The 24,143-nt window shown below is 42.3% G+C and overlaps 1 protein-coding gene across 1 annotated transcript; it reads right to left on the bottom strand.

The window, feature by feature from the left end:
- Window positions 1-437: 437 nt before the first annotated feature.
- myo10l1 (myosin X, like 1) lies at window positions 438-22,784 on the bottom strand. The gene is made up of 42 exons (XM_029461178.1): window positions 22,734-22,784; window positions 21,063-21,221; window positions 19,665-19,852; window positions 18,484-18,618; window positions 17,690-17,814; window positions 17,516-17,529; window positions 17,332-17,416; window positions 17,052-17,158; window positions 16,244-16,373; window positions 16,029-16,147; window positions 15,735-15,881; window positions 15,506-15,606; window positions 14,992-15,058; window positions 14,684-14,776; window positions 14,520-14,588; window positions 14,342-14,424; window positions 14,054-14,156; window positions 13,583-13,663; window positions 13,363-13,487; window positions 13,017-13,146; window positions 12,739-12,845; window positions 12,341-12,641; window positions 11,372-12,220; window positions 11,063-11,186; window positions 10,838-10,979; window positions 10,156-10,260; window positions 9,953-10,048; window positions 9,769-9,862; window positions 9,538-9,593; window positions 8,933-9,075; window positions 8,331-8,525; window positions 8,053-8,210; window positions 7,784-7,904; window positions 7,223-7,371; window positions 6,772-6,920; window positions 6,486-6,693; window positions 6,220-6,356; window positions 5,976-6,099; window positions 5,027-5,377; window positions 4,767-4,943; window positions 4,490-4,681; window positions 438-4,100 (listed from the first exon to the last, which is right to left on the bottom strand). Exons 1-42 carry the CDS (start codon window positions 22,782-22,784, stop codon window positions 3,996-3,998), a joined length of 6,195 nt encoding a protein of 2,064 aa, XP_029317038.1. The 3' UTR covers window positions 438-3,995.
- Window positions 22,785-24,143: the final 1,359 nt, after the last annotated feature.

Below are 24,143 nucleotides of genomic sequence, written 5' to 3'. Positions count from 1 at the left end.
CTCGTGAAGCTGCTAACAGAGACATTTAAAACGTGATAATCAGCCTCAACCAGAAGCTGATGTTTAGTGATAAGAAACAGATCTTATAAGCTCTTTTTTAAACATATATAAAATAGGCTATTAAAGGAGTAATTTGACGTTTTGAGAAAGTGGTTTCGATCTTCTCTCAGCCAGAAACCAAATAAGCATATTTCCCCAAATGTCAAACTATTCCTTTAATCTGTAAAGTAATTAGAATAGCAGTTAACTAAACATAGAGGGACATTAAGTACAATGTTGGCCTCTGAAATATATAGTGGAAGTGTAAAGTAACATAAAAAGGAAATATAAATGGAGTACAAGTACCTCAAAAGCAGCTTCAGTGCTTAAATAAATGTATTTTGTTACTTTCCACCACTGTTTGTGTATCACAATAAAGACAACATAAAAAGAGGACAATAATTCCAATAATTTATTAAAGCATAATTTTGTAAAGCCAGTTACAAATAAAAATGAACAACACACATATCTCTCTCTTTCTCTTTTCTTTTCTTTTTTATAACAAGCACAATGTTTAACTATGTTAATGATGATAATAAGCATAACATAAGATAAGAATGGGCCCCACTCTGGCCGCCTGCGGCTGATAACAGGACCCTTTGTGATGAAGTTGCCCTTGGAAACAGATTTGCGATCAGAAATCTAACTTCAATTCTCTTTAGCAAACTCACTGATCACGTTTCATCGACTTGTGGGGCAACTTCCTCCTACTCAGTGTAATATCAGTGATCTCTGGTTCTGATATTCAGTCATATCAGAACCATAGATATAGAATAACTAGAACAGACAGCTCCAGGTTCCTCCTTACATATGGCTTATGGGTTCTCTGGTTCTCCTCTCATTTTAGCCAAAACTAAAACAACCAAAAGTTCAAACAGGAACCTGTGAGTGAGTTCTGCTTATTCTAACTCTATAGGCAGGATCCCAGCGGGCTGTGTGTATGCAGTCAGGGCCGTAGCACCATTGAGGACACTGAGGTCACGTCCTTGGTTTTCTTTTCTTTTGTTTTTAGGAATGTTGGGCATTTGGTAAACATTTGTTTGAATTTGAATTTGGAAAAGATATATTTGGTTTTCTGATTCCAGAGTTTTTAGACTAAATATAAGGTTTTAATTTGAATATGTGCAGGTCAAAGAAATCACCAAAATGTTATTCCTGGTCTCCTAAAAATGACGTTTGAATGCATTGAAACTGCATTGTCATATACGTTTCAAGGTAAATATATTTTCTCCTGGATTAAATTTGTTTTTGACGTTTCACAAATACCTGCAGAAGTGTGCACAGGATGTCTCGGTGACGTTTTGTAATACGTTTTTGGGAATGCAGTTTAGCTGTATGGAAACGTGATTTTGTAGGAGACAGGGTTGTTCAGGTAATGTGGGTGAGGCTTTGAAACAGCATGACTACCATGCTAGGAAATAAAATAACCATATCCATACTGAACCATAAGAAGAAGATAAAATATGAAAAATCACATACTATAATATAGATTTTTGGTGTGTGATTTAATTTTCAGGAGGGTAAAGGTGCGGTCGGGGGACAAAGGTCTTGGACTCATGACCTCAGTATTTCTAAATTCCCGGCTGCGGCCCTGAACGTGGCACTCCAGATAGACAACAAACAGTTTCACCTTAAGAAGACACAGAAAGTAGATTTGAAACTTTAGCTGAACCAAATTAGACAATTGGTTGGGCCGTGTTTGGATATTGGACAGTATTTTCCATGATATCTAATTATTCTCCCTGAATATTTGATGTGGGGGAAACACTTTTACAAAGATGTGTTATACATGAGGGATGCTTCCGTCTACCTGCAGAGCCACAGAGTCAGGTGACAGAACAGTGACTTCACTTCCAGTTCAAACACACACACACACACACACACACACACACACACACACACACACACACACACACACACACACACACACACAGCAGTGATGACTGTCAGCATTCCCAGTGCACAATTAAAAGCATCTCTGTGCCCATATCCTCACAGTGTCTTATCGTATTCGCGCCTCTTAAACTGAGACCGAAAAAACTCCAGTATATTTTTAATACGTTATCCTCCCAAACACACCTTTCAATACATACAGTACAATAAGAATTAAATAACCCCTAACCCTTATAAATCCCATGCTTTTTCCCCTTTAACTCACAATCACAACACCATTCTTTGCAAAGGTTAGTCATATAAATACGTCTTATTTCCAAGGAATACACTCATTATAATCATTTCTCATTTCCCTTTTTCTTTTCCAACTGTTACACCATAAATACACGCACACGCGCGCACACACACACACACACACACGCACACACGCACACACACACACACAGCAGCAGCATTCCAGACACAGCACTTCAGGGTGGTTAAGATAGCAGAGGGCATACAGTACAGTAATAATAGTAGTATCAGTAATAAAAGTCACATGTTCATAAACAGGTTGGAAACACAGACAAACTGGAGCTCTTATGTATTATTGTTCACTGATCTTAGTAAAGAAATAAAGTGAGAGTAGCATGAGCAGACAGGGATATACAATATTGTATGGCTCCAATTAATGCTGCAGTGAGTCCCACAGATAACAACAATGACAAATTCATTAAAACACCGTGAAAACAGGTCCACCATAGCAGTCCGTCTCATTATGGTCTGTGTTTTTACTATTAATTATTTCTCTGTGAGTCACATTAATGGCACAGCCAGTGAATGATGTACAGTGTCGGCATTGTATTCAGACATACGGTGGTCATTATTAACACCATTCATTTCCACGTATTTCACATAAGAGGTGTCACATTGCATTTAGTATGGCATCTATATACTGTACAGTGCAGTGGCCACCGAAAATTCAATAATAACTCTTATAATGTGTGATATACAGTACAAAACAATACATGTTGGTTCAGTTTATGGCTATGTGAATATACAGTAGATATATGTAGTGTGTTTTACATGTAGACATAGACAAGGAAATGTTTTGTCTCGTACTACTCTGGTTGATATTGTTCTCCTTGTAGAGCGGAGCCAGGCTGTTAACCATGCGGCCGACTCTCCGTGTCAAAGCTAAACATGACCAGAGAGCCTCCAAAGCAAAAACCTCTACTCTTTCTTCTGAAGAATATCTATTTGATATTGTTCAGAAAATATTTAAAGCCAATTCCTTTGGCTGTGTTTTCTTCTTGTGGCCACACGGTGGCACTGACGGGTGAGCGAGTGAACACTGTATGTCGGGCACGGGGCTCGTTTTCCCCTTCAGTAGCCCCGAAGAAGAATCTTCATTGAGTCCTTTTTCTCAGTCACAAACAGATGTGGTACAGCTGATGTTACACATAAACGACAGAGAGAGAGAGAACAACAGAGAGAAAGCAAGCAAGAATTCAGCATAATAACTTAATACTAATAGCAAACAAAGATGCAACAGGAGTGTGAGGACGTGTGAAGAGAAAGAGAGAGACTTGAAATTGGAGGAGTGAGAAAGAAAGAAATTTAACTGAGAAAGTGTGGCTTTCTTCTGTCTGGCAGTGCACTGGGGGGGTGGGTTGGGTAGGGGAGGAGAGACTGGTACAGGGTGGCTGAGTTGTGCTTGTTATTACTGAGTTTTGTCCGGAAAGGGAAGTTTGGAGTGTGCTTGAACATCTACATGCAGGACTACAACTGGCGGGTTATGTATTTGAAAGGACCGTCCCAAAATACAGGTTGTTTTCTTTGTCATGCACATTTTTAAATAGATCCCCCCCCCCCCCTATCCCAAGTGACACCCAGGCCAGTTGAGTGTGCGTTTGGCTTCTGCGTCCACTTCTATCTTGCATTTCCCCCATTCGATCATCCACCGCTCTTGATTCAACCTTGAGGAATAGCTTGTTGGTGCGACTGCCTTCATAAAAACCAACCAATGCATGGGGGGGGGGGCGCCGCTGGATGAACCGAGGGCTCTGACTGGTTCGTGGCAATCACGTGGCCCAGGAACTGGTTATGCTGGTCACTGACATGGTGCTGCAACGTTTCTTCACCACCATGTTAATGTAGGCTCTCATGATCTTGGTGATCTCCCCAACCTGAGGATAGAAAGAAGAAAGTGGACGCGTTAATAAGTTTCCTGATCTGGCTGTGATTATTATTTTATTCATCTAACCAGGAGAGAGTCTCCTTAAGATTACAAGCGTCCTGGACAGGCAGCATCACAATGTACAATGTTGCAGACACAAAAACAAAACAAACAGCAAGTTAAAGAATCATAAGACAAAACAACACAAATAACAACCACCAACTTATTGATTTTAATTAAATGGGCCAGTTGGATCTCCATTAGGTTAAAAAAGAAAATTAGTTTTCCACCATTTTACATAACGGAGAATTAGTCAGTGACATAATCTATAGTTGCAGCTTTCAAGGGATGAAGAAAAAGAAAAATATAAAAAGTTAATAATGAATTAGTGGCTCTCACCAGTGGCGTCTCAAAGAACATCTCCCTCTCGTCCACGATGATCTTGTAGGTGCAGGGCTGTGAAGCCCCAAAGAAGGTGATGTGTACGTACTGGAAGGTCTCCAGTGGCTTCGGTTCCCCTCGTTTATACACTGAGAGGTTGTCAGCGCTCACACTCAGCCACAGATCATGAGGGAAACCCCCCTCTTTACACTACGGAGGAAACATGAGAAGTTACTTCTCTGTTTTCTTTTGCACAAATCTTTGTAATCCATCATTTCCTCTACTATCGTCTCACCTCCACATCAAACAGAGTAGATCCATATCCAGGCCACTCCTTGATAATGCTCATGTATTTAAGCATGGCCTGATGCTGGGGCATGCCCTGCAGCCGGGTCCACTTCTCCAGCACGCTGGTCCGTGTGGCGGACGTCTCCTCCTTCACCCACATCTCCAGCATCTGCTCCTCCTCCACCTGCAACGACAGTGGTTACTTAATTTAAGCTGTTTTATTTGAAAAATGTACATTTCCAGTAAATGGGTTAAAATTGTAATGACCTTCTGCTTCTTCAGTGATCCCGTCTTGAAGCTTCTCCTCAGGGTGCCGTCCAGGAAGCTCGGAGTCCTTCGTTTCTCTACTCCGACCCCGATGCCGCCCGGTCCTCCTATCGTTCCCTTCCCATCTCCTGCTCCTGCTCCAGCTCCTCCGGCTCCCCCCGCCGCCCCCGCGCCCGGCTTGGTGGAGTGAAGGATGCGATTGCGGAGACGTCCGATTGGATAAACGGTTCCCAGGCTCCACCCGGCCCGACCTGCACCGTCGCCGTGGAGATACTGGAGACGTAAAGCGGCTAGGTGCTGCAAAGTCTCCTCTGAGGCCGGGAAGTGACCGCTTATCAAAGACTCATGAGCCTGAGAGAGAAAACAAGAAGGTACGAGACAGAATCTATCAAATCTGTCATACAGGCTTTTGTTCATGTTGCAGTTTGATTTAATATAATCACTTTTACCACTAAAGTAAAACATCACTTCATTTATGGTATAATATATGATGTACAGAAGTTATTGAACTGTTGGGGTTTCTGGGTGATGTCAAGGCTACTTCATTTGCTTTGATATAAATATGAGCAATGAGTGTCAGCTGTCCTGTGGTAAGTGTTGCTGCCAGGACAAATATTAAAAAATAATTATACTAGGTAGTTTATTTAAGAATGGCAGGGGAGACTGGGGGCTGAAACGATAGATAAATGCATATTATTTTAAATGTAATTTACAGAATCATATTACTGGGTGATGCAAAGGCAGACATCTGTCCATTATAATCAATAATCAATCTTTTTTCTTGATAAAGCCCTAATTTACTACTATTTTGATACAAACCCATATATATATATACTGTATATATATTTTAACTCAAGTGTTATTAATGTTCAGAGAGAATATTTAGCTAATTTAACTTGGGAGAAAGTAACGAGCAGACAGTATTGTTATGCAGTTGTGCAAAGCTCACCTGCTCAAACATAAAAGCAAACTCCACTCCTTCTTTTGGCATACTCTCTACATCCAAGAAGCAGTAGAGCTTGAAGTACAGTTTCCATTCTCCTTCCTCCTCCTCTTCTTCACTGCCTGCCAACCTGGATAAATACAGCAGAGGCAGATAAGCATAAAGATCGAAAACAATCCACTAGACAGTCAGACATCTCTCTAAATCAGTATTTAGACTAGATGACAATGAAGGCCGACAGCTGACATACCTTTCAAACTTGGCCAGAACATCCGCCACTATCACTCTGCTCTCCAAAGCTCGGTCCGTGCAGGAGTTGTGTTCAAACAGAGAAAACAGGTTCTTGCTCTCCTCCATGGCCAAACCTCTGATCAACTTCTCCACAACCTGCAGCAGCAACATTAAAACACTGAGCAGTTTGTAACAGCACGCTGCAATTCAACCATTACAACCTGCACTGGGTGTTAAAATGAGATTTGTTTGACTGAGAGGAGGATGTGTTTTTGTTAAGTGCACCTCTCCAGCGGTGGTGTGTGAATTGATGGAGATCTTGCAGGAGCCTCCTCCGTGGCAGTAGACGGTGGTGCTCATCTCTTGTCTCACCAACAGGGCGGCGATCTCCTCCTGAGAGGGAACAAACTCACGAGCCTTGGTCTTCTTCAGGGATTCCCCGATGAAACTGGCGTAGCGCTCGATGTCCGTGCCGGTGAAACGCTCTCGCACCCTGAGTCAGATCACATTTATTCCATGACTGATGTGTCAAAAAAAAAGCACAATCCATAATGCAGACACGCACACTCACCTCTTCAGGTGGAAGCGGAGGTATCTGAGGATGACTCGACTGGGTAGGAAGGTGCAGCTCATGCAGGTGAGCAGATGCCAGTGTGCCCGATTGGCTGGGCTGTTAGGCTGAGGCACATGATTGGTCTGCTTGATCACCTGACAATAAACCTGAAAAGCAGAAATATGAAGGGGAAATTTGAGAAAAGTAAAGTTTTAATCAACATTTGACAAAATAAACAGACGTGTCAGACCCTTGCAGAAACATTATGTTCTTATGTTGAGGTGGAAAAGAAGTGCCTGAAAGTAGAAGGTAATACTACAGTGCTAATTACTGTTACTTTTAGTACATGACCTTTTGTCATTGTTTCCTTTCGCTGTTTTTTCTATGTTCACCTCACACTACACACCACTGTTCACTATTCAATCGTATTGTGTTGAAACACTTTTTTAAAGAAACTTAAATAAAGTACCTCGTCCCTGAGAGGGCGCAGGTCCTGGCAGGTCTGCAGGATGCCCTGAATGATGGGGACCGTGTCCGCCAGCGTCTCCATCTCCTGTAGGGAGTTGAAAACTCGCACCGCCTCATCCTGCAGACTGGCATAGCCCTGCTGCCTTTGTACTGCAAACAGACAAATACCAAAGATGACAGCAATACAAATGACTGTGATGAGTAATTAAAAAAGTAAATGGGACATACAGTATTCTAAGACTGATCTTCTGCCACTAATTTGTTGAAGCCTGCAAATTCTTTGTTCACTTTGTGCTGGCAGAAGCGAAAGTTATCATTTCATTTTTGTGAGCACATAGAACTACAGTCTATGGTTTTGACCTCCAGAGGGCAGTATGGAAGCTTTTAATGCACAAACATTGTGAAAGCAGAAGAAGAAACAGAAGAAATCCTAACTGTGGGTTACTATGCATATACTACCACACTATTTAGTATGCCTGAAAAATATTTAGTATGTCCCTATACATAGTATGTCAAATGCAGGAGTACACCAAACATGTTCAGGTTGCTGAGTTTTACTCACGGCTGGTGACCTCTCCGTAAGGTAGCGGCAGTAGCGGCGAGTGCAGAGGATGCTGAGTGTATCTGAGGATGGGGTTCCGCCTGTACATCTGCTCCACGATGTCTGGGTTCACACTGTTCTCCTGAGAGCACGCAAGGTCAAAGGTCAGATTCAATTTGGGAGTTGATGAAGTTTAAAATGCTTACTTAATAGGTGTGTGTGTGTGTGTGTGTGTGTGTGTGTGTGTGTGTGTGTGTGTGTGTGTGTGTGTGTGTGTGTGTGTGTTTTACCTTGATGTCTCTGATGAGCTGCAGAGTCGGGGTTTCTATGGGGGTCTTGCTGTCTATGACTCCCTGTATGGCAGCTGTCCACCTCATGGCCTCGTTCAGCATCTTGGTGTAGAGGCGGTAGGAATGCTTCCTCCCGTACACGATGATGTTCCAGTAGCCTGTAAATACAGGACTCATTTGTTACTACTTAAATGTCAATCTTTTTACATGTAGTCTCAAACCTCCTACGTCTAATCCCGGATTAAGCCTGTCCTTTCCCTTCACTTCACTGTCCTCACCTGTCTCCCTGTGCACTCGTTCATCCGGCTGAATGACGGCGCAGAGAGAGTTAAGGACCAGAGTTCCCATCTTGGAGGAGTTTCGCTCTGAGCTCTTGTAGTAATCCAGGGAGTTGTGGGTCAAAACAAACCAGCGCTTCTTCAGCTTCAGGGAGGTGCTCTTAGCATTCGTCTTCATCTCCTTTTGCAGCCAGCCTGAAGAGAGAAGAAGAGAGAGGGGAGGGAAAGTGGAGGAAAGACTTAATGAATTCGTACAGGGAAAGCAGATGCAGTTATTCTACATCATCATTTATACCCAAGTCTATTTGTATTGTGACAGAATCTCATATTGAGATATCGTAAGCCAAAATCTGTCACAACATGAGGTCTTAAATACTTGAACATATGAAAACGATACAATTGCTTCTGAAAAATCTTACATGTCACATTTATGATATTTTATAAATGTAACGTCATATTGTTTACTTTATTTTAAAGGTACACTGTAAACAAACAGACTTACTATCTCTTCTCAGGCCCGATAATTTAAAACACCCATTATCACCATCTATACCTGACCCTAGGTTACATGGCTTATAATAAGTGATGAAATGAGTTCTCACCTCTGACAAGGAACTCCTGCCCGTCTATCCTGGCGTCTCCTTTGGGTTTCTGCAGCAGACTGATCCAGTGATGCATCTCCTCCGGTGTGTCGCTGTTGCAGTGGATCACACGGTTGGCCGTAATGATGACGAAAGAGTTTGGCCTGCAAAGGTCAAATGATAGAGTTTCAAATAAAGAATCCACCTTAAGATACTTAAGGATATTTAAGGGTTGTATAAATAAATGAATAGTGACGGCATAATGGGTTTTCAAAGAGACGACAAGTGTGTTGTGCGTCATACGTTCAAATTTAGTTTTTAAAAATTCGATTTTGAAACCTGGGGTCGCATTGCATCATGGTCTATTGATACTACGCTCAGTGGATGAATGCGTTTCCTAAAATGTTTCTTTTCTTAATTTATGTTTGAGAACATCAGAAATCAGCAAAGTTGTTTATAATTATATTTTCTCTTTCATTTGGAGAAACCGACAACAAAATCATAATTTATTATCTTCTGCTATAAAATTCAACAAATCTGAAAAACACGAAAAATGTATAAAATGGTCGTCGACGTGCAAAGTGAATCAGCATTTCCTTTCTTTTTTCATTATTGATCCAATTTACCGATCAGGGTTGTCTGAAGCGCAAACCGAGTCAATCAGCCCCACGTCAAGAGTTCCCTGAAGGACGAAAGCAGGAGGAGAACAATTTAAAACATGGATTAATGGTGCACTACTGCTTCCACATGTTAACAATTACAAAGTACACTTACTTGTTTAAAGATCAGGCCACATTGTACAATAAATCCACAAAATAATAAGGAGTAACTTAAAGACATAACAAGTTCTGACTGACCACAGCGTTCTTCGGATTGGCCTGTTCATGGGACATCTCCAGCAGCTGCTCAGGCGTGCACACACGCACTTTACTCAGCACATTAAACCACCCGCTGCACAGAAAGACGGAGAGGTTTGAATACATGAATCGACTCACTAAGTTGTTGCCATTATCCACAAAATCACTCAAGTCTCCACCACACCTTGCGTCCTCCGGCGACTCAGCAAACACCTGATAGGTCCTCTCATCCGTCACAATGTTCAGAGCGTTCTCCTTTTCATGATTGTTCACGATCTCCCTGTAGAAATACAAACAGTGTACGTGTATAAAACATAGGTGTTGAAAACAGAGAAACTGTGTGTGTGTGTGTGTGTGTGTTTCTTTGGCTCTTCCTATAAATCTCACTTGGCAGCTTTGATGTCGATGGTTCCCTTCAGCTTCTCCTCGCTGTCGTTCTCATAATACATCAGTTTATTGTCCCTCAGTACAAACCAGCGCATCTTCCAGTTTCTGAGGCAGAAGATACACAATAAAACAAAGCCAAGGCAAACTATCTACACATTATAAAGGTTTCTGTGACTCTATACGTGAGACCTGCACATATTCAGACTTCCTTTCTATCTAGAATACAACGTGAAGTAGCTTCTTCATACTTTACATACATGTATACAAGGATGGAAGTAACTTTATGCTAAATCTAGGTTAGTGGCAAGCTTTAAAAAAAAACCGAGCAGCAAACAACGTCGTTCTTTAAAAAACAAAGTAACTCTCTAACTCTGCTCTACTCCATAATTTTGCTCTTTTTTTACCTTATATTTACTTTATGAACTATAAATTAGAAGATTATGATGTCGATTATGAACTATGAAGACTTGAGAAGTAAAATCTCAGTAAAGTCTCAATACACCATCTTGAGAGGGACACTGAAGTCTTCCAGCGCTGCAGAGGGCTCAAAGCATTGTTAGACATACAGGGACAGATGGTCACTCACATATTGATCATTCACATCAAAAGTGTACTGACCAGCACTCCCAACAAAGATTGTGGTTTAATTAGCATGCAGGCTGCACTCAGTAACAACTACAACAACCTCCGTGAGAGAGTGGAGAGGCCTCCTCCCTTCTTGTGGAGCCAGCCGGACTTGAGAGACTCTTGTTTGGACCGGAACCACATGAAGGTTTCATCCTTCAGCACACACCAACGCCTCCTCCACGGGATCATCAGACCAGCTGAGGGAGCAGAGAAGCAAATTAGACATAAAAATAGAAACTTCAAAAAGAAATCAGACAGAAAAAACATAGATAATAATCACCCTTCATGTAGAGGTAGCCGTGGAAGTATGGCGGTCCATTCCCATTAAACAAGGTCACTCTGCCATTGGTCACTTCTTCATCAGTGTCCATCATGCCGTCATGTTCATCGTCACTGTCTGCATACTGCAACATCATACAAACACATGAATTAGTCCTTTTGTATAATAACAAATTAACAAGAAAAAGCACATTACACTATCAGATTTACTTTTAACAATACTGAGTAAAATAAAAAATGTTCACTGCATAGCTGCTCATACATGTTTGCGTGCACGCGTGTGAGGATGCGTGTGAGTGTGTGTCCTCACAGAGTCGGAGCTGCCTCTGTAGGACTCGACGCTGGTGTTTGTGCAGGTCGACTTCCTCGGGTGCTCCTCGTCTGTCACGGCGGCGCTCCCGCGGTTGCTCCCAGACATGGAGCTGTCGTCTCCGGCGTTGACGGACCCTTCCTCCTCCTCCTGGTCGTAATCTGACTCGGTGTCGGCAGGCATGCTGTAGATGGGCTCCTCTCCGTCAGCCAGGCTCTCCACCATGCTCACCTGCCTATCCGGATCTGTCTTGGCTCCATCTTTCTTCTCCCCATCTCCTGGGGGAGGATGCGGTGGAGGTGGAGGAGGGACAGGAGAGTCATCATCAGGTGGAGGGAGAGGGGGAGGGGGAGGAATTCCAGCAACAGGTGCACCGTCTGTGGACAGAGGAAGTGGTGCAGGAGGCACAGTCCCCTCTGCAAAAGCAGGCGGGGGAGGAGGGAGGTGTGCAAATATCTCCTGGTCGATTGGAGCGTCTGTCTCAGCAGGAGGAGGGAAGTCAGGGAGAGGGATGCACTCCTCCTCAGCATGAAACCCCTCGTCTACCTCCTCTTCTTTGGACGCTCCTCTGATGGCACTTGCAGCTTTGGGAGGTTTCGCCTCTGCAGCAGGACTGGCTGCGACCGCTCCCAACGAAGGGTCCACACCTTCGAAGTTCAGGAGGTCGATGAGCTCCGTGGCCTTGCGGGACGCCTCCTTCTTCATCCTTTTGAGCTCAGCGTCCCGGCGCAGCTGCAGCTCCTGTTTGGAGGACTCACACAGCTGGGACACCTCGTCCTCTCTCTTCTTCTGCAAGCGCTCAATCTCTCGCTCCAAATGCAGGATCTCATCCATCTGCCGGCCCTCATTCTAGAGGGGAGGAGAGAAGAGGACGGACATATTAAGCATCAACATTTGTTTTATTCTGTAAATCAGCAGGGGGAGAATATAATGTAATATAAGTGGTTTAGAGTTGGAGGGAAAACGCACTGAACCAGCATCATCGTCCTCTGGTGATTTAGCCTTCTTCTCTGCTCCTTCCTCCTGCCCTCCTTCGGCCGCCGTCTTCTTCTTCTCCTCCTCCTTCTCCTCTTTCTTCTTCTCTTCTTCCTCCCTCTTCTTCTTCTCCTCTCTGAGTTTTCGAACTCGCGTACGCGCCACCTGACCTCGCCTGTGTCTCTGCAACACCAGCGCTGCCTTGCGTTGCTTCACGTAGCGTCTGCGTTGGATGTGCTTTCTGAAGTGTTTCTGGAGAGTGACGACACTGGCGCGTGCACGCTTGAAGTATTTCCTGTGGACAACATGGAAAAACATATAAAACACAGTGAATAAAAGATGGCATGCATAAATGTCAGTTCATAATGGGGGGGGGGGGGGGGGGGTCTTACTTTGCAGAGAAAGTGAGTAGGTGGGCTCGAATTATCATGGCAGCTTGGCGTCGGATTTCATCCCTGTCTTTCTCTAAACGGTGCTCCAGAGACTCTTTCATAAACACCTGCAGAGTGAAGGTGACAGATTACCAGGAAGATCTCTAATGCTATGTAGAAAACCTATTAAATGATGGATTAATCATGTACTGCTACGAGTGGTGGCGGTTCAAAACTTTTGTCTTCACCGCTTTTTTAGCGTCTGAAAGGGGTGTTGCCAAAAAACTATTAAATCTTACCTTGGTCTTGCCCAATTGCCAATCTTTCTTGGTCTTGTCATATTTGAACAGAAGCTCTGTACTTCTCTTCTTATCATCTCCTGCTGCTGCTGCTGCTGCCGTCAATTTCTCTTTCTGAATGATTTTATACCTGGCAGGCAGAAAAGAAAGAGGACAAATGAAGAAATGAACAAAGACGAACAAAAGAGAGATCTCAGCGAAAGGGTACAAATTCACAGACACTTGCAACACACACACACACACACACACACACACACACACACACACACACACACACACACAAACACACACACACACACACACATGAGATAAAAGATAAAACAGATGTAGATTTATAGATACTTACCGAATGGAGAAGTCTTTGAAAGTTCTGCGGACGGGGAACCCGGCCCGGCGGATCTTCACAGTCTCCAACATCCCAGAATACCTCAGCTGGTTCAGGACGACCTCAGGGTCAAACACACTTGGATTCTACGAGTAAAATAAGAAAGATTATTTAACATTAAACAACATTAGGTGATCAGGCTCGAAGGTTCATTTGAGAAGTGAGACAGAAGCAGACGGACTTTTTTCATGTTTGGCTTAATGCAGCGAATGAAGAAAGGGTTGGATACACTCAGCGTGGCCATGAGAGCATGGAGGGAGTCCTGAGGAGACACAGAAGGAAAATTATAAATAGTTTAGCATTTCTTTCCGATGGCAGTTAACGAAACGACTATAGTAATGATTTCACCAATCGTTACATGTATGAAAAACAATGTGTCACCTGTAGCTGTTCTGCTAACAGTCTATTCATCTAGTAGCTCAACGACGCTTCAAGTTACATATCACATATATTAAATACCAGTTTCCTATAATGTGAGGATTTGCTGCTTCTTTCTGTTTTTTCTTCACCACATTTGAAGTCTCTGGGAAAATAAGATTTTAAGACTAAGCATAACTATTCCCTCAGCTCCCTGTGGCGCTGACCTTTAGACCGTTTACTATGATTTGCACGTTATGTTGGATAATAATCTTAAACTGCTTGCATCACTCACCCTGAACTGGGAGCTCACGGTGGGTTTGCGTCTGGCCGTTCCCATCTTTTCCTCATTGTTCCTGCTGCCGACTTTCTCAAACAAGTCGTAGATGAAGTCCAGCCTGAGAGGCAACAGAAACATAATGGATTACACACCTTATGATAAGTTATGTCAGTGGAAATACTTATGGCACATATTCACAATCCAAGCATTTCTTTGAGTTTGAATGACTGAATGACTGAAATGAATCTCAGAACTTAAAATAGTTCCAATAAAAGATTAATTGAATGTATGTGAATGTCTTGCCTGCTGTCCTTGAGCATGTTTAGGATGTCATCTCTGAAGGTGTCTCTGTTCTTCTCCAGTATCCCCTGAACATCATACAGGACCTGACCAAGACAGACAGGTTCATCATAAGTCTCACAGACGTCACTACAATAACAAAGTATGTTGTCATGAAGCGGCTCAGGTGTACGTCACTCACCTCCCCGGCATAATGTTTAATACCGAACTGGTGATCAGCAAGCCTGGGCTTGACGTAGTAAGGGTTTGTCTGCAGGAAACAGCAAAATAGTGACTTGACGTTTAATACTCAGCTCAATATTGCTTTTAAATAATGCACGTGCTTTGTGCGTGTAAATAACTCACAGAGTGTCTGCTGTGCAGCTTCTCCAGCAGAGTGAAGTCAGTTCCTTTGGGGAATCGACTCTCTTCATTCACCAGGGCCAACAAGCCCAGTTTCTAAGAGAGAGGGGGGGAAAAAAGCATCATGTTAATGTATCTGCTTTATGAAATCAGCACCACTTTCAAAGACATCAGTCCAATATGATCGTATCAGTTTCCAGAGAGCATCTGAGCCTTTATTTTAACTCACTTCAACGCAACTCTGATAGAGAAATAAATAACATTATTACAACTCTGTTCATGTTACAAGTCACTGTTTATAAATGTCCTACCTTCTCTATGAGGTCCAGACACTCGGCATTGTCCATCCAGTCTATAGCGTCCCACTGGACACCTTCCCTGTGACGAGTAAACCCAAACAATTACACACGGATAACTGCTGCACAGTATTTAGTCGAATTCATTTAAAAAAACATGGACAGACACGCAACCTGAAAATGTCTTGTTGTGTACAAGTCAATAAAGAATGTTTTTTATCCTGCTTTGGTTACATTTGTCAACACTTTAAAAATGATCCTCCCTTCTTGTAATCTGATTACAAGTAGAATTTAGGAGCATTTCACTCTTATTTCTGTTTGTTCTACTATTAAATACTTTGTAACTCTGTATTTTTATATTATATATATATACATATATACATATATAGAGTCATGTTTGGACCTAATGTTTTTACTTGATCCCTTAAAGTTGTATATTTTTCATATTATCATATCGAAGTCAAAACAACGAATGAGCTCACATTAATTTGTTTCTGCAGGTTTCGTTCAGATGTATGTAGAAGCTCACCTGTTGTACTCCAGCTGCTCCAGTGAGAAGATGTGCTTGTTGAAGTACTCCTGAAGTTTCTCGTTGGCGTAGTTGATGTTAAACTGCTCGAACCGATTCACCTGGTTGCAAGGACACATATCTTACAGTTATATACAGATCTGCATGTGTGTGTGTGTGTGTGTGTGTGTGTGTGTGTGTGTGTGTGTGTGTGTGTGTGTGTGTGTGAAGGAGTGGTACTGTTTCTGACCTCGAAGTTCTCAAAGCCAAAGATGTCAAGGATGCCGATGGATTTAAAGTTTTCCTTCCCTTTGATCTTCTGATTGATCTTGAGGATGATCCAGGAGAAACACTGGGAGTATAACGCCATGGCAACAGAGTCCCGGGAATCCACGGCCTGTGAAGAATGAGAGTGTGAGTGTGTCGGGAAGAAATCGATCAAGAGGGAGAGAATGAGTGTGTGTGTGTGTGTGTGTGTGTGTGTGTGTGTGTGTGTGTGTGTGTGTGTGTGTGTGTGTGTGTGTGTGTGTGTGTGTGTGCTGACCTGCTCTATAGTGAGTGGCGAGCAGATTTCCTCTCCTCGGAGGATTATGGAACGCTGAGTCAGCACTTCAGACAGCTGGAAGGTGTCCAGGCCCAGCAGCTCACTGGCATTAGTGACCACTGAAAAAAATGGACAAAGATGTTTTCACACTTTCTGCATCACATCTATTTCAGTTTAACTTTTCCCAACTCACTCGACACGAGCCATGCACTGACCTTGGTTGGTGGTGACCTGGGCTCCTCCTGCAGTCATGAACTCGATGTTCCCCAGCTGTAAGACTCCTGACAGCAGCTTAAACATGTCTCTGATCTCCTCCTCGTTGAACTCCAACACCTTCAGCGCCTCCTACACGTAGGAAAAGAAACGCAGGAAAGGAGGTTAGGTGCTACTGACAGAAGAGGAGCTTTTAACACTTTTTATCTCGCTGTCTGATACAGTGCAGTCACTGATTCTGCATCAATGCACGAGAGGTTTCATAAATAGTGTTTTGCATTTCAACTGTACAAACATTGCTCTGAGGTAGAGCTGCTCTCTAAGCAGAAATCATTTTGACCTCAAGATGCAACAATTCCCTGTTTTCCTGTATTCCTAGTATTCCTAAGAAGGAGTGCACATTTTGGGGACATGTTAGGGACAGAACTTCTTTCGGTTGTATTTAATGTTAAGCCATTTGCAGGCTGCAAACATCCCCTTAAGGTTTGGAGTTAAGTCTCTATATCTGTTAGTTTTGCAGCTATGGTTAAACAACACACATATTCAAATCACAATTACAATTGTTGCCCTTCAGTATGCCTTTGTGTGATGAATTTAATGGGAATCTGTTCATAATCTGCAATCAAATAGACTAACAAAAGGAAAAACAGCCTGGCAATGGTAAAAACATATATTAATAATTAATGTTGGACTAGCTAACTAGCTCTTATACAAAGATAACAAACAGATTTCTAGTTTGATAACTTCTGCATCCAGAGAAGCTTTTGTCCCAGGAAAATGTTTGTAAACTCAACAAAAAGAAATACTGACCATAACACTATTATACAGTTCTTTGTCATTCAGGCTCTTGTCCTTCATACATCCTGATTGGTTGAGGTAGTGGAACGATTCGGGAGGGTCCTCCAGGAAGTAGAGTGCTGATAGAGGAAACAAAATATAATGCCAGGGGGATTACATTATGTAGATGTAGGTTGGAAAAGTTGCAGTGAAATTACACGAAAATACTTTTGTATCTTGTGATCCTTTGTTGTAAATGTATCATGAATACCGTCTCAAACAGTACATTGAACATGTGTGTGCTTTTTCTTACTTTTATGGTCTTTGTTAGCTCCTGCCAGCAGAGCGTAGAAGATGTGGTAGTTTCGTTCTCCAGGGTTTTGTCGCACCACTCGGTTCTACAGGAAAATCATTGCGGCAAAGCCACCAATTAACATTTCATTATGACAGACACTGACAAATCACTTCTCAATCTGAACTTGATGGGATGTGGTTACCTTTTCCAGTAAATCTGAAAGGTAGAGAGTCAAGGAAACAAACTTAACACCTGGATTCTTCACAAATATCCTCCATTAGCACACCACAAACACATACAAACTCTGGTACATTTAATAAAAACGTATACCTATTTTGCATATATATATATAGTAATAACAGTAATATAAGGATACAGTCAATGACGCAGCCTCCCTGGATGTTGCCGCCCTCAGAGAAGTGAAGTTGGATGAATTTCCCAAAGCGACTGGAGTTGTTGTTGTAAACAGTTTTAGCGTTACCAAACGCTTCCATGATCGGGCTGCACAGAGAGTAAGACGCTGCCGTTAGTGCATTTAGTTAGTCTGCATGTATCTGTGCATGCAGTGCTAGAACACAGTTACACCCACCACGTGCTGCAGAGGACACTCATGATATGTTTGTACAAAAGCAACATTGTTTTACTGACCTTTAAGTATCTATTGAAAACAGACTGAGGAAGGATTATTTAGCAATGTTCTGCTTTATATTAACATAATCACACACATCCATAAGTGTCCAATACAAACAGCTTAGCTCTCCCACAGTAACTGGGTTTTGCTTATTGGCTCCCTAAAAACTTGACTTGAAAACAAAATCCTGTTCAAAGCCTTGAATATTTAATTATTACACATATGCATTGAATGGCCTCGATTTCAGTGATGTAAAAACAATAATATTACATTTAAAAGTATTGAAATTCAATATAATTTCAATGGTTAGCATTAAAAATTCCAGTAATAATTTGTAGTCATTTCTATAAAGCAAAAAACATTTGATGCTATCAGCTTCTCAAATGTGAGGATTTACAGCATGTCTCTGTTTTATATCAATGATAACTGAATATCTTTGGGATACAAGACTTTAAACTTGACCTGGACGTGTTTTGAATGACGTTAGCCTTGATTCGGACTGAAAGGAATATGGTCGTCTTCATTTTGCTCATCTGTACCTGCTCTGTACGATGGCCTGCTCCACTCGTGTACTTTTCTCTGATGGAGGCGACCCGGCTGAGTTCTGGCTCATCACCGACAGGAACTGAAGCAACAGTTTGGTGCTCTCCGTCTTCCCTGCCCCTGATTCCCCACTGTACACACACGCACACGCACACACACACACACACACACACACACACACACACACACACACACACACACACACACACACACAATTTAATTAAATACACTGTGACCTTCTCTGACATTCCCGTATCTCTGACTGGTCTGGACGTTTAATTAATCTTGAGGTTTCATAGCTTCAGAGATGTTGCATTAACTCAATCAGGATATCAAGAGAGACAAAGCCTGAGTGGGATTGAAGTTGTCTGACTCTATTTACAGATTAGCCACGCAGGCCAGGAGCAGCCGACTTCACCCAGAGTTGGGGTTTTTATTGGTGGAGGGATGCCGTTTATTAATGTTCCCCACAAAGGCAGCTGCTGTCGCTCCTTCCTCCTCTAGTCTTTCTTCTTTTGATCTAAACAACAACAGTCTCTCTCCACAAACACCGACAGAAATCAATATGTCTGAACCGTAGAAATGTTAGTCTACTTCCTTCAGTATTCACCTTGATTTATTGTTTTTGTCATTTTCTGTCTCTGCTAGGGCTGCACAATATCCTTTGTTATCGTCTTCGCGATGTCTGCTTGTGCTTGTGAAAAGTCTGGGGGTTTTGTATAGTAGAGTGTATCAGTAGAAAAACATCATTCTCTCTTATGGTGCCTTTTGTGTTCAGTTCAATGTTCGCAAGAAGAAGAGTCTCTGCATGGTCTCTAAGTACAAACTTCTGAAGCTCACTAATCAACACATTACATCTAGTGTAGATGTACAGTATATAGACATAAGGGTGGCATCAAACTGTCGACAATAAAGCAAAGAAGGCCGACATTCAGAGACATAAAACATGCATGTGTAACTCTGGGTAAGTAGGACAGTACGAATTGTTGGATTTTCTAAAAGCAGAACTCCTGACTAATACGTGCTGCGATTGGCTGCAGTCCCCTGTGACACAGGATTTAAGAAATAGATGGATTGATGGCTTGGAAAGATAGACTGATGGATGGATAAATGATGATTTAGAGGTAAACCAGTGGATTTAATCATCAGAAAAGCCTCCTCCGTGGTTGAAACCCACCTGATGAGGACACATTGACTGTCGTGGCGTTTCCAGATGCAGCGGTAGCATTCATTGGCCACGGCATAGATGTGCGGAGGAAGCTCCCCTATATGGTGCTTGGAGTACAGGTCCACTCTCTCTGGGTCATACAGACCTGAGATCTGCTTGTAGGGGTTGACGGCTGCCAGGATGCTGCCGATATTAGTCTGAAAACAGTCAAGAAGCGACATTTCAAGTCCTGCCTTTTTGGTATCTTTTGTTTATTTGCTTCTTTTCTTTTGTTGTCAGTTTTTTCCCCACTCTGCTTCAAACACACAGATATAAACATGCACCCACACGAACACATGTGCAAACAATATGCTCTCGGGAACAGTATAAATATGTGACATTTTAAAGCAGCCTCGTGTTGATATTAATCTTGATTGGAGGATAAGGGAACACAGCAGGGGTGGAGATCTGACAGCATGAGCGACGAGTGACAAATCATCAGATTTATTATTAGAAAGCTGAGGTCAAATCAGTGAGATGATGAGGGAAGGAGGCTGGATTTCCATTTTGAGCTGTTTGTGCTCTAACCTTGCTTTCTATCCTGCATTAAAGGTCAGCAAGCCTCTCATCGTGTCATATTACCCTATCTGTGCATTTTGCGTGTTACACATAGAAAACTGTGCTGAAGGACACTTATACACATAAATGCATGAGCACACAGTGACACAGAAAGCTGACCCGCATGATCTGCTTAAGGGAAATCCATGTATGGACAATATTTCATCATCTAGATTAGGTCACGCCCAGGGAGGATGTTATTGGTCTGTTGTCTCGTAAGCTTCCAGGTTTTCAGGGTTTCCAGATGTTTGACTTTCAACTCACAAAATATACTAATTTTAATTGATCTCGACAAACAGAGATTATCGTCTTTTTCATGTCATCAATGGTCGTGGGTGAGATGAAATCCCCAAGGCCAAGGTGGGTAATGGAGTTATGGATATCAGGTAATTCATTACAGACACATAAACAAATTACCTCAGCAATTTATCTTTATTGGGATTATTGAGTCAATGATTGGATCTGAGAAAGACAACAAAGCATTTTGACGCTACACTGTATTGTATTTACTGTATAGGTGTACAAAAAAACCACTGCAACGATGTGCCTTGAAAGTGTAATAGTTTGTCATTATGAGTGTCACAACATCAACCAGGATTCAAATCTTTACAACTCTAAAGAAGAGGAGTTTTGCTTGTTTGTTGTTCCCTTACTTTATAAGCTTCTCTCTCCGTCTATTCACCCATTCCACTCAGAGTAGATGTGTCAGTGAAGATGAGTTGTGTTTCCCACTACATGCATGCAAAGATCCATCCACCCTCTCACACATACTTACAAACACGCAAAATACATGTATCTGAATGCACTTACGTAGATCTTATCCTTCTGGTAGCGCTGGTACAGGTTGTGCATGATGGCGGCCTCGTGCAGCTCAGCCAGCGCTGACATGTCGTCCACCCCGTCGATGCTGGACTGGTGCATAGCGTACACCCGCTCCCTGGTAACCTCAGCCTGCTGCAGGTACAACACCTAGAAGATAACAAGACGAACATACTGTCACTCATCATGTTTTTGTGCGTATCCTCTTCTACCTCAGCCTGACACACACATTTCTACGTCAATTAGAGATGTTCCTGCTTTTCCCTCAATGGTTTTCAACAATCCTGCAGTCATACTCGCAAAACTTGTCAAAACAAGGAAAGAAGCTCCACTTGGATCTGACAGCGATGTAACAAAGCAGATGCTCCTGACGGCACACAAGAAAGAAAAGAAATTCTCCCAAAAAAGTCAAGGCACACTGCTTCGATAAAGTTATGATTTAAAAACAAGACTCAACCGTGCAGCGGTCTTCCTCGGGGTTAAACAGTCAAAAAGAGTTGACTCAGTCTCGTTAGATGAGCACGTAAGTTCATTCTTGACCTTGAAACAGTAGTTTGAATTACAAAAAAGGTCAAATTAGATATAATATAAATTGCGAAAGAATAAGTCCGACGGCGTCGAACGGGCAGAACTCACATATCTGTAAAAAACAAAATCAGATATAACTTTTTCATTAGTGAGGTAGTGCTGGTAGGCATTTTGTCATCTTAGGACAGAGCCAGGCTAGCTGTTTCCAGTCTTTATGCTAAGCTAAGCTAACTATCTGCTGGCTGTAGTTTCATATTTACAGTACAGACATGAGAGGAGTATCGATCTTCTCATTCAACTCTCGGCAAAAACTCCACTAAGTGTATATCGTGTGTTGAACAATCCATCTAAAGCATTTCATTGTTTTTCCTTTGTAATATATATCACACACACACACACACTGAAGCTGAGTGTTCTGCGTTGTATTGCATTTAGATGAATTGCATTGCAACATGTATTATGCTGGTGTCAATATATAATAATGTATATGATGACAACATTGCAAGGACTTTTCATTTTTAGCATGAACAGACTAATTGTGATGCAACGTGACGAAAATACACACGATGAGAATACAGAGCTTTGTGGCTCTTCTTCTAACTGGACCCTAATCTCATCTATGTCATCTATCACCATGGCAACTGGAGAGCAGAGGACAAGATGGGTGGGGAAGAAGAAGAAGAAGAAGAAGAAGAAGAAGAAGAAGAAGAAGAAGAAGAAGAAGAAGAAGAAGAAGAAGAAGAAGAAGAAGAAGAAGAGACAGAGTAATTGATCTAAAGGTGAAAGCAGCTTGGTGTGTTTTCATGTCACACACACACACACACACACACACACACACACACACACACACACACACACACATGCTGATACGACGAGCTCTCTCTCTTGCATACAGTCTACTACCTGACAGGCAGCACCTCCTCTGGTTGCAAAAAGAAAGTGTGGTTTTATAGAAGTCTATGAGAAAAGGATCCAACTTCTAACTTGATTGATTATCTCAGTAAACATGAGTTTGTGGTCTCAACTGCTAGTTTTAAGTCTTCTTTAATACAACATGAAGTTCATTTTGTGAATGATGGTCCCATTTAGAGTGATGTAGACGAGGAAGCAGGGTATGCTTTAGGGCGGCGTTACCTCGTGATTGACAGGATTGCTTTTGCGGTGTTGCCCAGTTTGGAAGTCCATGTTTCCATCTTACAACTTTAACTCTTTCACAGTGAGTTTTTAGTTCATGCAAATGTTTACATTTTGATCGCCTAAAAAGGTCTTGTTCAGCATTCAGTTTTACTTTGTTCAACCCTCAAATAAAGCCAAACTCGAGGCTTCAAAAGTGTAGTCCACAAATCAACGAGGGACGTCACACTGGCTAGGCCCACTCCTTATATACAGTCTATGTTCAACACACACACACACACACACACACACACTCACGCACACACACACACACACACACACACACAGATAATTAAACTGATTCTATTGCAGCATAAAGGTCGTTCATTCATTCCAACAAAATCAACTTCTAAGAATAGAAACCCCGGCCTTTGCAAAACTGGGTTGTTAATATGTCAGCTCAGTCTCACAGCCTCCACCCTGCAGTGTGTGTGTGTGTGTGTGTGTGTGTGTGTGTGTGTGTGTGTGTGTGTGTGTGTGTGTGTGTGTGTGTGTGTTGCTGTAACAGATGTGTTGGGAGTCTGTTTAGAGTGGCAGAGGGGCGTGCTGTAGGCGTTTAGACATCTTGTTCTTAAATAAATCTATTTCACTCCAGTAGCAGCGTCTTCCACAGAGCTGTTGCGTGCAGACAGCTCTCTCAGGACGAACTAACTCACGGCGGTATCATCGTTTGCATGTCTGCACATAAAATGTTGTTTGTAGCCGACAAATAGAAACCTGTGCGATATATGTTGTAGTTTGGGCACTCCTAATGTTCTCTCTGATGTCTTGTAGAAGTATAAGCGTTTAGTGGTAACTGCCTCACTAACCTTTCCCAACCCACTCAGCTGTGATGAAATGACCCAATTATCCCTCATCCTCCATTAGAGAGCGCATAACTCTCATAACTATCTTCACTATGACCCTGACTCTTTGTCTTCACCTTTTAAACAACCGTGGTACTCAATCAAGGCACTGACATATTGCTACCCAAGCACAATTACTTATATACACGGGTGTTACAGCCGGGGTCAATATCATAATAACTGTTTTATCAAGGGCAAACCTACGGGATTGTGCGCAATAATAAAACATTTATAATTCAAAATGTACTGCTATTTTACTGTATATTCTGAGTGTGATGTGCACGGTGATGAGATGCATTACCAAGCCTGTTAGTCATGGCTTGGACAGCTGTACACACGCAGCGATGCTTTCATATTGACTGTATTACATCTAGACCAGGGTGTATTCCATGAGTTTCAGATCAGACTTTCCTCTTCATTTTCTTACCCTATTAAATCTCCATCTCCCACTCTCACTCTCTGCATGCCTTCATGTCTCAAACATCACTTCTCTGTCGCTCTCATCTCGCTCTCACTCTGTACGTCA

The sequence above is a fragment of the Cottoperca gobio genome, chromosome 22, assembly GCF_900634415.1.
Source record: "Cottoperca gobio chromosome 22, fCotGob3.1, whole genome shotgun sequence".
In the NCBI taxonomy this organism is placed as follows: domain Eukaryota; kingdom Metazoa; phylum Chordata; class Actinopteri; order Perciformes; family Bovichtidae; genus Cottoperca; species Cottoperca gobio.
Note: the sequence above shows the minus strand (reverse complement) of the source record. Positions and strands in the feature narration are given on the sequence as shown.